At 40.0% G+C, this 12589-nt stretch overlaps 1 protein-coding gene across 8 annotated transcripts in view; it reads left to right on the top strand.

The window, feature by feature from the left end:
• ATP11C (ATPase phospholipid transporting 11C) overlaps positions 1 to 12589 on the top strand; it is a 197730-nt gene that overhangs the window by 145155 nt on the left and 39986 nt on the right. For 6 of the 8 annotated variants that reach the window (XR_008391049.1, XM_053662336.1, XM_053662333.1 and 3 more), the window contains 4 exons: positions 773 to 832; positions 1194 to 1368; positions 8187 to 8289; positions 9505 to 9650. Coding sequence is in view for 7 of the 8 variants with exons in the window: in XM_053662336.1 (XP_053518311.1) it covers positions 773 to 832; positions 1194 to 1368; positions 8187 to 8289; positions 9505 to 9650 (484 nt within the window). In the remaining variant the exon portion in view is untranslated. The remainder of the gene's footprint in view (positions 1 to 772; positions 833 to 1193; positions 1369 to 8186; positions 8290 to 9504; positions 9651 to 12589) is intronic. The other 2 variants (XM_053662337.1, XM_037139904.2) reach the window with 1 other exon arrangement.

The following is a 12589-nucleotide window of genomic DNA, read 5'->3' as shown; positions in this document are numbered from 1 at the left end:
ATGGATGCTTCTCTCCCTCTCTTCCCCCCCCCCTTTTTCCCCCCTTCCCCTCTCTCTAAAAATAAATAAATAAAATCTTAAAAAAAAAAAGCATACCTATATGTAGTTGAGTCCTTCCCAAGATACTCTGATTTAATTTGTCTGGGGATAGACCTTAGGCATGGCCAGTTTTTTAAAGTTGCTCAAATGAATCTAATGGGAAGGCTATGGTTGAGAACCGCTAACCTAGTATAAAATGATACTTAAGGAACATATAGCACCGTATGGTCTGAACACCATATATTTTAGGTACTTTATCTTATTTGAGAAGCCAGGTAACTTGATAGTTTATGTCACTCAGGAACAAATATTAGGAAAAGGTGTTCTGTGACCATATACCCCAAAACCATTTTGTCTTTTTCTTGTATTGTTAAGGAGTTTTTTAGACTGATAAATTATTTGTCTTCATATCAGAGCTTGATCTGTAATTTCTTTTTTTTTAATTTTTTAAAGATTTTATTCATTTATTTTTAGAGGGGAAGGAGAGAAGGAGAGAAATATCAATGTATGGTTGCCTCCCGTGTGTCCCCTGCCGGGAACTGGCCTGCAACCCAGGCATGTGCCCTGACTGGGAATTGAACCACGATTGTCTGGTTCGAAGGCCTGCGCTCAATCCACTGAGCTGTACCAGCCAGGGCTTGATCTGTAATTTCCAAAATTCACCTTTAGTTTCTTTTTTAACAGACTTTTAAAAATTTTATTCATGCAAGGACATTTTTGTTGTTGTTTTCAGAGAGAGAGGAGGGAGAGAGAGAAACATCAATGCCAGACGGAAGCATCGATTGGCTGCCTTGTGAGATGAGACCAGGGATCAAACCCATAATCCCTCAGTTACAGGACAACACTCCAACCAGCTGAGTCACACCGGCCAGGGCTCACTTTCAGTTTCTTACATGGAGACTGACTGCTAGATGTTCATTATTTTTACACCTTTTAGAACCTAACATCATCAGTATAGGCAGCTTGAATATCAAACATTTGATGAAAATTCTCTGTTGTGCCATTAATTGAGACAGTTGTTTCTTTGGAATTTATAGGAAGCAGATTGATGATGGCTCTCATGTGCAGTCCTTGTCTTTGTAGTTTAAAAGAAATCAGGCTCCTAAGTAGAAATGTATAATAGATTCAAACGCAGCATTGTTTTTCTTTTTCAGAGCGTGGACAGACCATCAGGAATATGGATTGATCATCGATGGCTCCACATTGTCACTCATATTAAATGCTAGTCAAGACTCCAGTTCTAACAATTATAAAAGCATTTTCCTACAGATTAGTATGAAATGCACTGCAGTGCTCTGCTGCCGGATGGCACCATTACAGAAAGCACAGGTGACTGGATATTAGTTAATATTCCATTCTGGGGACTTCCATTACACATGTGTGCAAATGTTCACTTTCAATTTGTTTCTTCTTTTTTTTAAATATATATTTTATTGATTATGCCATTACACTTGTTCTATTCCCCCCTTCATTCCCCTCCACCCTGCACACCCCTGCACAACCCCCCCTTTAGTTTATGACCACGTGTCTCAAGTTCTTTAGATTCTATATTTCCTATACTATTCTTCCCCTCCCCCTATTTATTTTCTACCTACCATCTGTGCTACTTATTTTCTGTACCTTCTCCCCCCTTCTCCTCCTCCCACTCCCCTGTTACTAACCCTCCATGAGATCTTCATTTCTATGGTTCTGCTCCTGATCTAGCTGTCCTCTTAGTTTGCTTTTGTTTTAGGTTTGGTTGTTAAAACTGTGAGTTTGCTGTCCTTTCACTGTTCATCTTTTTTATCTTCTTTTTTTTAAGTAAGTCCCTTTAGCATTTCCTATCATAAGGGCTTGGTGATGATGAATTCCTTGAATTTGATCTTATCTGAGAAGCACTTTATCTGTCCTTCCATTCTAAATGAAAGTTCTGCTGGACAGAGCAATCTTGGATGTAGGTCTTTGGATTTCATGACTTGGAATACCTCTTTCCAACCCCTTCTTGCCTGTAAGGTCTCTTTTGAGAAATGAGCTGACGGTCTGATGGGAACTCCTTTGTAGGTGACTGTCCCCTTAGCTCTTGCTGCTCCTAGGATTCTCTCCTTCGTTTTAATATTGGCTAATGTAATGATGATGTGCCTTGGTGTGTTGCTTCTTGGGTCCAACTTCTTTGGGACTCTCTGAGCTTCCTGGATTTCCTGGAAGTCTATTTCCTTTGCCAGATTGGGGAAATCCTCCTTTATTATTTGTTCAAATAAGTTTTCTACTCGTGGCTGTTCCTCTTCCCCTTCTGGTACCCCTATAATTCAGATGTTGGAGCGTTTAAAGATGTCCTGGAGGTTCCTAAGCCTGTCCTCATTTTTTCAAATTCTTGTTTCTTTATATTTTTCTGTTTGGTCATTTTTTTCTTCCTTCTGGTCCACTCCCTTGATTTGAGTCCCAGTTTCCTTTCAATCATTATTGGTTTTCTGTGCATTTCCCTTCATTTCAATTAGTTTAGCCTTCATATGTTCCTCTAATTTGTGACTAAAACCAACCAGTGCTGTGAGCATCCTGATCACCAGTGTTTTGAACTGTGCATCTGAAAATTTGGCTATTTCTTCGTTGCTTAGAGTTATGGGCTCTGGGGCTTTGAGTTCTTCTTGAGCCATGTTTTGGTCTGTTCCCACCTGTTACAGATGAGGGGCGGAGCCTTAGTTCACCAGGGCGGGGCCACCCAGGTTGCTGGTTTGTGATACTGTATATGGGGGTGGGGCTAAAGGGGGGCAATAGTGGTCCCTGCTGCTGCTTCCCACCGCTGGGGCCTGCACGGTCTGTCTCACTGCTTGCTCCTTTGCTGTTTTATCTGCGCACAAATGTGTGACCCTGGTCAGCCCTCAGTGGGTTCGCCCGCTGCTACTCCACACCTGGGATTCGCCCACGGCTGCCTGCTGGCCTGGCTGGGTCGAGCGCCTGGGTCAATCTGGTGGGTCTTTCCTGCCAGACCCCACGTCGCTGCTGGCTCCACCCCTCTTACCGGTCTGGCCGAACAGTTCGTTGTTGTCAGACTTCCGTATAGTTCAATTTTCTGTGGTTTGGCTGCGTTTTTGTTGCTAAAACTTTGTTGTTTTTAAATTTGGTTGTGCAAGGAGGCATAATGTTTCCACCTACACCTCCATCTTGGCTGAATTCCCAATTTGTTTCTTCTTTAAAGAGCCATTCTTACCTTATTACATCTTCCCTGGCATCATCCTCTTTGTGGTCAAAGTCAGGAGTCTTCACACCAATTTAAATTAAACCTATGCTTCACTCGTTGTTCCCTCCAGCTGGCTGTCCAGTTCCTCACCTTCCAAGCTTCTCTAATGAGTATTTGTGTCTGCTGCCTCCCCTAGCCCCGTCCATTTTCTCTTCTCATCTTACTCTGTTGGATCACCTGGAGGACAGCAGTGAGCTCCTTGCCGAATCCATCATGCTGTCTTCCATTCCCCTGTCCAATTCTCCACTGCAGGTGACACTCTCAATTACATCCTCCTTAAAACTCGCCATTCTCTATTTCTGTGATGGTCCCCAGTCCTGACTTTTTCCCCCTACTTGGCAATCTAGTGTCTTTTTATTTGGTTTCATCCTCTGTCTTCTCCCTAATTACCAGTTTTCTCTAGTCTTGATTTTTTTCTTTTCATTAAGTCTCATATTTCTGGGTGCCTATAGACAGTTCCATATGGATTCCCCTGTGCCACATTAAATTCTAGCATTCTAAATGGATCCTACAAGTTTTGTCCTTCAGGCTAGTTTGTTTCGTGTCTTCATTATTTCTGTTACCAGTGCCATTTTTCTTTTGCTTTCTAAGTCTTCAATGCTTCTGGTCCTGCTCTTGTTTTAAGAGTTTGTTTGTTTATTTATTTATTTAGAGAGAGGGGAAGGGAAGGAGACAGAGAGAGAAACATCAATGTGTGGTTGCCTTTCACATGTCCCCCACTGGGGACCCAGCCCACAACCCAGGCATGTGCCCTGACTGGGAATCGAACCGGCAACCCTTTGCTTCATAGGCCTACACTTACTGAGTTACACCAGCCAAAGCTGATCCTGCTCTTCTTCACTTCATATATAGTCACCATGTCCTATTGGTTCTACCTTTTGTCATAACTGTCATTCTGGTGCCATCTTTTAAAACCTCTTACCTCCAGCCCAGTCCAAGCCCTTATGACTTTACCCAGAGACTGATTTGGTTTCCTTGCTTTCACAATTTCCCTTTTAATCTCTTTCCCCACACTCTCAAATTAATCTTGTTAAAACACTCCTTCTCTCATCATATATTCTTGCTCAAACACTAGGAAACTACTGCTCAAAAATAGTAGTTTCCTAGTCCCTCAGGATGAAGGGCAGATGACTCAGTGTGGCACTGAGGGTTCACCCTGTTGGCCCTAAATGTGTGCCTGCATACTTTGTGTCCACCGTAATTCCCGTGTCCCATGTGAATTGTCGCCCCTTTGTGTCCTTCCCACATGCCAACCTCCAAGCTTTTCTCACATCATTTCCTCATCCGGAATTCTCTTGGAATTCCCCTTGGCCTAATAATCACCATATTTTTTGGACCATAAGATGCACCTAGGTTTTGGAGAAGGAAAATGGGGGAAAATTTTTGAAGCAAAAAATGTAGTAAAATATTTACTAACATAAATAACATAATATTTTACCAATGTAAATGTAAACAGAACTCAACAGCAGCATTAACAACCATTATTCCTCCCAAATGGGGGGGTGCTTTTTATAGTCCAAAAAATACGGTATACTCATAATAAAACCCAATTCAAGGGCTACTTGAATATGCTGTCTCTTTCAGCTCCTCCAGCCCGCATTGATCTGCTTCACCTTGCTTCCTTGTACTCACTGGGTCCAAGGAACTTTAGAGCCTCAGTTACACACTTTTTCAGTGCTGTCTACACTATGGTGTATTCTTTCATATGTATTAGTCTTGCTTCTTCAGATTCTTTAACTGCTTGCTCTACACCCATGGCATGACTGTGTTTTTGGATTCTCCTTTATATATAAATCACATCACCCCCTGCCTCACACTTTCGTGCACGTGTTTGCGCACACACAAACACAGCCCATCCTAATTTAGGGCATTGTCACTGTCTACTTTCTTCTCACTCTCAATCCCCACCACAGTCAGCTGCTCTTCTTTTTTGTTCAACCTTGAGAACCCTGGTTAGCATCAGCTGGGGAAGCACATCCTACCAGAACAGGACCCATAGAAATTTCACCCTTTAGTCAGAGGCAATATCCCTCCCCTCCCAATCATTGTTCAAGTTGCTCACCTGGATTTTAACTACTCCACTGCTCAGGCTAGTTTCTGAAGTTCTGACCCAGTGCTGCTTCTCCCACCCAGAATGCGGGGCCCCTTGTGCTGCGGTCCTCAGTCTGTTTTATTTCTATCACTACAGCCTCTTCTGGGCTATCACTTACTCTTCTGTCATGGCCATATAGGTGATTTTCAGGTCACTTCTACAATTTTAAATCTTTGGGTTTCTGCTTTACCTCTGTAGCTTCTTAACTGAACATGTCTTCTTGGGTATGTCATTATCACCTCAACTCAGCCTTCTCTGGAGCCCAACTGTCATTTTCCTTATCTTTTTCTACATCTGTTACTGAGTGCACTGTACATCTGGGTTTCTAGATTCAAAACCTTAAAATCCTTGTTGACTTCCCCCATGCTTTACCCTACCACATGATCTCAGTCACTGAATTCTGTTTTCTATACATCTTTTGTCTTTTCCATCCATTATTTCCCAGTCCAGGCCTTTAACAACTAATTGAACTGCACCTATAACTAGCCACCTAACTTCTCTTTGCCTGCTGTCTTGCTTTTTCTTCCATTCCTCTTGCACCCTGCTTCCTGTCACTTTCAGAATATCACTTTCCGTTGATCTGGCCCCAGGTATACCTGTCCATTCCCACTATATGAAAACTCATTGATCTGTTCAAGCCAGCTCTATTTTCTGAGTGTATGCTGTACTTATCTAGCTGTATGTCTTAGAACATGGCATTTTTTTTAAATCTGAAATACTCCTCCAACCCCCTTTTTCCCATCCATGTAAACCTTAACAGTCTTTTATGATTTAGATTAGGGGTGTCAGACTCATTTTCACCGGGGGCCACATCAGCCCCACAGTCACCTTCAGAGAGCCGAATATATAATTCTAGGACTGTATAAATGTAACTACTCCTTAACTAGGGGCAAGGAGCTCGGCACTACCACTGGGTAGAAGTAAGGTGGAGGGCCGTCTTCGGCACGTGGGCCTTGTGTTTGCCACTTGAGATTTAGATCAAAATACTCCTCTATAAAATCATTTTTGATTACTGTGGCATATAGTGTCTTCTTCCTTCTCTGAGATCATAGACCTTCTTATATGGATGACTTAGATGACACTGTTATATATTCCCATGCACAGATTATTGTGTATTGTTATTTTGTATTGTTAATTAAATTATCTAATATTCTTGTATTCATTCCCTATCTCTACTACATCATCATATGCTTTTTAAGGTGTGTGACCAAGCCTTGTATCTTTTTTGGTATTTTGTACATTGTTTTGCACATTTAGTTACATGCAGTTATAGTTGATCAATAAACAGCTTTTGGTATATTGATTTCTTTTTCATGAAGCTATCCTAGAGATTGAAGAGAAATTCTTAATCCAGGTGACCTGGGGCTCAGTTTAAAAAAAAATGTTTATCTCTCTAAATTTTTCATTATTTTATAGTCCATGATCATATAGCCTTTTATCTTTCTGTGAGGACAAGCTTTAATCTTTTTAATCTATATTTTTATGCAGAAGCTGTCACCCTTGATAATTTCTATTGTCTTTCCCAGACCTTGCCTGGCTGCAGTTTTTCTTCCTTGAGGTACAAGTTATTACTGCACATAGTATAACAAGTACAATTAGTTTAACTAGTATTGTAGCCAATAAAAAAACAATTTAGTTCGCGTTCCCTAATTTTGTCAAAGGCTCACAGATTATTTCTGACAGTCTTACAAAGTTTTGTAAAAGAATCCAGATGAGAGGAGGGATTGGAGGAAAGCTGGCATTTCACAGTACCATCATTTTTGTGTTCAATTTGATTGCCTGTGGCTTTGGGGGTATGCTATTTAATACTAAATAAAACCTAACTGAATTTTGTTTAAAGAAAAGACTAGGGGGTGGTTTAGCCTTGTGTACATTATTTTTAATCACTTCAGTTGTGTTTAAAATGGATTTTGTTTATGTTAACTGGTAAAAGCAATGGTGAGGCCAGAAATTTTACAAGGCATTATTTAACTACTGGATTATATAAGCTTTTAAAAGCTGCTAGGTTCCCAGGGATTTTGAGGGTTGATACATAGAGCAGTCATTATCTAAAACATAGAGTAGGAGGACAGCTGCTTACCCAATACACTTCCCACAAGTAACTCCACCAGAAGATTTATTTTATTCAGTACCTACCATGAACACAACATGCAGCTACACTGTGTCAGCACCTCGAAGAGACACCCAAGGAACAGTGACAGGCTTTTTACACATACATATCTCAGCTACTTTCTGCAAATCTCACCACCTTTAAGATGACCTCTTTTCAAAAGTAGCTACTTATATGAGAGGCGAAGTAATACTGGGCAGTGGGGGGATGTAGTTGCCAGCTACATGAATGCAATAATTTAATGTTAGATAAGTCCCTGGGAATAAGGTGTGCAGGGCACCAATGGGGAGTGGGAGTGTCAGCAGGGAGGAGAGAGGGAGAGGATCCCCAAAACACTGTTCTGTCACTTCCCACTTTTGTTCCACCAGCCCTATGCATGGTGGCCCAAATCAGCTTTCTGGTCTCCACTGTCACACCTTCAACACCTAATCTCAAAGGACACATGAAGCAATGAAAGAGAGGGAAACACATTGGCCTTTAATATAGGTAAGAGGCAGGGGTTTTTGATAGTTTGTACATTCACAGAGCCAGAAGCAAGTGGGTACTGGTATTGTATTTGGAAAAGCTGTGTTCTGCCTCTGAGAATTCAAGACTGTTGTACATACATGCATAAACTTCTTTTCTGTTTGCGAGCCCTCCCTTTACAAGTATGAATGAGGCATCTACTCCTAATGTACAATCTCACATTTGACTTTGACCTTTTCTGTACCTCTTTTGTATTTAATGTTTAGATTGTCAGAATGGTGAAGAATTTAAAAGGCAGCCCAATAACACTGTCAATAGGTGATGGTGCCAATGATGTTAGTATGATCTTGGAATCCCATGTGGGAATAGGTAAGAAACATCTAATGAGATGGCAGCTGTAAGGTATCAGTATTGCTTTTAGGTGGTGTGATGTTATATTCTAGAGAGATTGTTTTGGTCACTCATCCTGAATTCTAATTTGGGAATGATAACCACTAATTGAATTACTGTTCTCATATGATCATGTAACGTATACATCCCAAAGACCGACCTACCCATGGGGGGAATATAGCAATACAAAGGTGAGGATTGTTTTACATGAGCCATGTAAAGTGAATTTCCCAAACCTGCTGGCAGCACAATTGATCATTTAGCTCTCACTAGGACCGCATGCATGAAACTGTATTGTTTTTCTGTTCCTGGCCAGATCTCCTGCTTATGTTGCAGCACTATATCTTTATAGAGAGATTCTTAACTGTTTGGTACTAAGAAGTGATCATTGCTTGGCTGATTTTCCACATGGTGATATTTATGGGTGGTTTGGGCTGTAGTGTTGAATTAATATGTTGGCACATAACAACAGCTTCTGCACAACTTGTCCCATTCCCCACCCATCTCCTGGTCAGACTGCTGGTAGGCAGCTATCCTAATATGCCAGCAAGCCTGTTTGTTTTTGAAGGGGGAGAAATAATGGAATTACTATCTTCTGAATTACTGTACTGCAGTTTGGATTCCCAAATGCCCCAATTCTTCTCATTTAGAAGTAACCCTATGTTGTGTGGAACTCTTCGTTCTACTCATGGGTTATCCAGTGAGGCAGTGGCCTAAAGCCTCTTGAGCTCATAGAAACTTGGGCTGCTACTGGGAGTTTCCTTCAGTGAAAGAACTTCACCATCTAATTGTAATGTTTCAGTTTTGAGTTCCTAGACCACAGACCCCAGTCTCTGGGTTGCTTTAATATTGTACCCAGGCTTGTATCATAACACAATTAAACACTAAGTGGCCTTAAACTAATTTCCCCATTTATTTTTTTCTCAAGATAATTTTTGCCTTGTAATGATTAAAATAATGATTCTATTTAGTTGTATATTGTGTTAGAAATAGGCAATTACCAGTTAAACTTTGTTGTACCATTTATTGCTGTCTCATTGTCATTGTTAAAGAAAGCACTATTTGCTTTAAAAAAAACTAAGCTAAAGTACATTTGAACTGGAACATGTAAGCAAGTTAAAAATATGAAAATAGCAAGTCTGTGTCTTTCTTATTCAATAAAATACTCACCCTGTAGAGATTTTCTTTTTTTAGGTATTAAAGGCAAAGAAGGTCGCCAAGCAGCCAGGAATAGCGATTATTCTGTTCCAAAGTTTAAACATTTAAAGAAACTGCTATTGGCTCATGGACATCTATATTATGTGAGAATAGCACACCTTGTACAGTATTTCTTCTATAAGGTATGTGATCAGATATTTGCAATTTAATTTAAGACTACTTAATCCAGTATGGGCTCAGCTTAGTCATAGTGTTTTTTCTCCTTTTCTCATGTTCCTTTTGCTGTCATCATACTGAAGTGTGTGGTCATTAAAACATCTGTCTATGGAATTGGAAGCTAGAAATTCCTTTTAATACAAGAGATTTGAGATGAAATTTTAAGTCAGCTTTCTTGAAATACAGTTGAAGTACAATCAAATGTACCCATTAAAAGTGTACAGTTCTGCCCTTGGCCAGTGTGGCTCAGTTGGTTGGAGTGTTGGCCTGACAACTGAAAAACGGAAAGGTTGAGGGCTTGATTCTGATCTGGTCACATACCTAGGTTGTGGGTTCAATCCCCCCCTACCCCATTGCCCCAGCCAATGTGGGATGCATATGGGAAGCAAATGATCAATGTTTCTCTCTCTCTCTCAGCAATGGAAAAATGTCCTCAGGTGAGGATAAAACTGTATATACAGTTCCATTTTGACAAATGTATACACATTCATGTAACTATCATCCCAATTAAAAGTAGACCATTTCCATCATCCCGGAAAGTTCTCATGTACTCCTTCCCATTCTCCTCCACCCCTGACCCAAATAATAACTAATCTGACTTATATTAACATATGTAGTATTGTAATATATAGCATATAGTATATAAACTTAGATATAATTTATGCAATAACTGTATTAGATATGCCTGTTTGAGTACTAAATAGAATCGTAGGTACTCTTTTGTGTCTGGCCTGTTTCATTTAGCATGTTTTTCAGTTTCATCCATATTGTATCATCTATCAGTAGTTGGTTCCCTTTTTATTCTGAACACTATTCTAAACTACTCTTTTTAGTATTCTCTTTTCAGATGAAATGATACAGGTAACAGCAGATAGAAGCAGGGTTGCATTGACTGAAAGGTGATGGGGCCAGAGCTGTGTACTTGCTCAACTTCCCTGTCTTGCCCAGGGGTTCCTTAGAGCACAATTTGGTATCTATGAATATAATTGAAGCCGCTCATTTTACACATAATGAACATGTCATACACGAAGGTGAAGTAACTAGCCGAACCTGTGCACATCATTTTTAGCCATGATAGCCCAGAAAAGTGCTCTCCTGTCCTTTATTATGTTCAGCATAGTTTTTTAAAGACTTTTTACTTTCCACTTTAAAATCATTTCTGACTTCAAGGAAGTGGCAAAATTACTGGAAATAATTCTTATATATTCTTTGCCCAGTTTTACCACCTGTTAACACCTTAGATAACCCACAACATAGTTATCAAGATTAGTAGTTGATATCAATTGGCACATTATTAATTAGCCTACATACCAGATTGGAATTTTCCCAGTGGTTTATAGAATCTCTTGTCAGTTTGAGTTTGCCTAATGTTTACTTCCTGTTAGATTCTGGCTATGCATTTTTGGCACATGGGGTCAATATGTCTCATTCCTGACAATGTGACTTTGATAACTTGATTGAAATGGTGTTTTCAAGACCTTACAACTTAGTTCTGTGTAATTTCATTTAAAAAGAGCATTCTAGTGGTTACCAGAGGCTAGGAGAAGGGGAAATAGGGAGATGTTATGTAAGGGTAGAGATTTGCCACCGAAAGATAAGTTCTTCAGATTTATGTACAGTATGGTGATTCTTTTTAATTATATTGTACTATATACTTCAAAGTTGCTAAGACTCTAGATCTTCAATGTTGATAATTGTATGACAGAGGTATTAGCTAACATTGTGCTAGTAATGAGTTGCAATATAAAAATGTATCAAACTAACATGTACACCTTAAACTTACACAGAGTTGTATGTCAATTATATGTTAATTTAAAGAAAAAAACCAAAAGCCAAGGTCACATATCCCCAAGTCCTGAAAACAGGCAGTTAGTGATGGAAGGAGACTTGACATGGGGAGGTGAACACACAATACACTATACCGATGATATATTATAGAACTGTACTCCTGAAACCTATATAATCTTATTAACCAATGTCAATCCAATGAATTCAATTTTAAAAAACAAAAGAGGCAGTTAGCCTTAGAAGTGAAACACACACACACACACACACACACACACACACACACGAGTGGCTCAACTCTGAAGCCCTTCCTGACTCTGCTGAGTGCATTTAACCACTCCCTTCTGAGACATATATGATGCCTTTCTTTGTATATTTGCATCTGTTCCTTCTACTGGATCATAAAGCCTGTGATCTTGTGAAGTGCTGAGAGAGCATTCTGCTACTAAAACATATTTTTTTTCTGAGTTAAAATCCATTACTATTGTTATTCTGTTACTCATATTGTTATACATTTGGCCCCTGTGTCCTTTCAGCATATCTCCATCATTTTTTTTAGATTTTATTTATTTATCTTTAGAGGGGAAGGGAAGGAGGGAAGGAGAGAGGGAGAGAATACCAATGTATGGTTGCCTCTCGTGGGTCCCCCGCTGGGAACTGGCCTGCAACCCAGGCATGTGCCCTGACTAGGAATCGAACCGCCATCCTCTGGTTCACAGGCCTGTGCTCAAATCCACTGAGCTACACCAGCCAGGGCCCATATCTCCATCATTTTTAACTTTTTATTTTGTTGTGATAAGCGCTCTCTACCTACTGAACAGATTTTGAAGTATACAATACAGTATTGTTAGCTACAGGCACAGTATTGTGCAGCAGAACTCTATAACTTGCTCATCTTGCATAATTAAAACTTTACACCCATTGAGTAGCAACTCCCCACTACTCCCTACCCCCAACTTCAACCTTCATTGAAGACTTCCTTTTTTCTGGTACCACATGATGTTTTAGGCTTCTCTTGTAATTTTTCCTGCTCCCACCCTAGATTTGAACATTTCTTCAAAGAATACTAGTTTCTTTTATTTGTAAATGGTATTTAGAAATCAAGTCCTGGCTGGCATGG

The sequence above is a fragment of the Artibeus jamaicensis genome, unplaced genomic scaffold, assembly GCF_021234435.1.
Source record: "Artibeus jamaicensis isolate MK-2021 breed Jamaican fruit bat unplaced genomic scaffold, CSHL_Jam_final contig_240, whole genome shotgun sequence".
Classification (NCBI taxonomy): Eukaryota; Metazoa; Chordata; class Mammalia; order Chiroptera; family Phyllostomidae; genus Artibeus; species Artibeus jamaicensis.
Note: the sequence above shows the minus strand (reverse complement) of the source record. Positions and strands in the feature narration are given on the sequence as shown.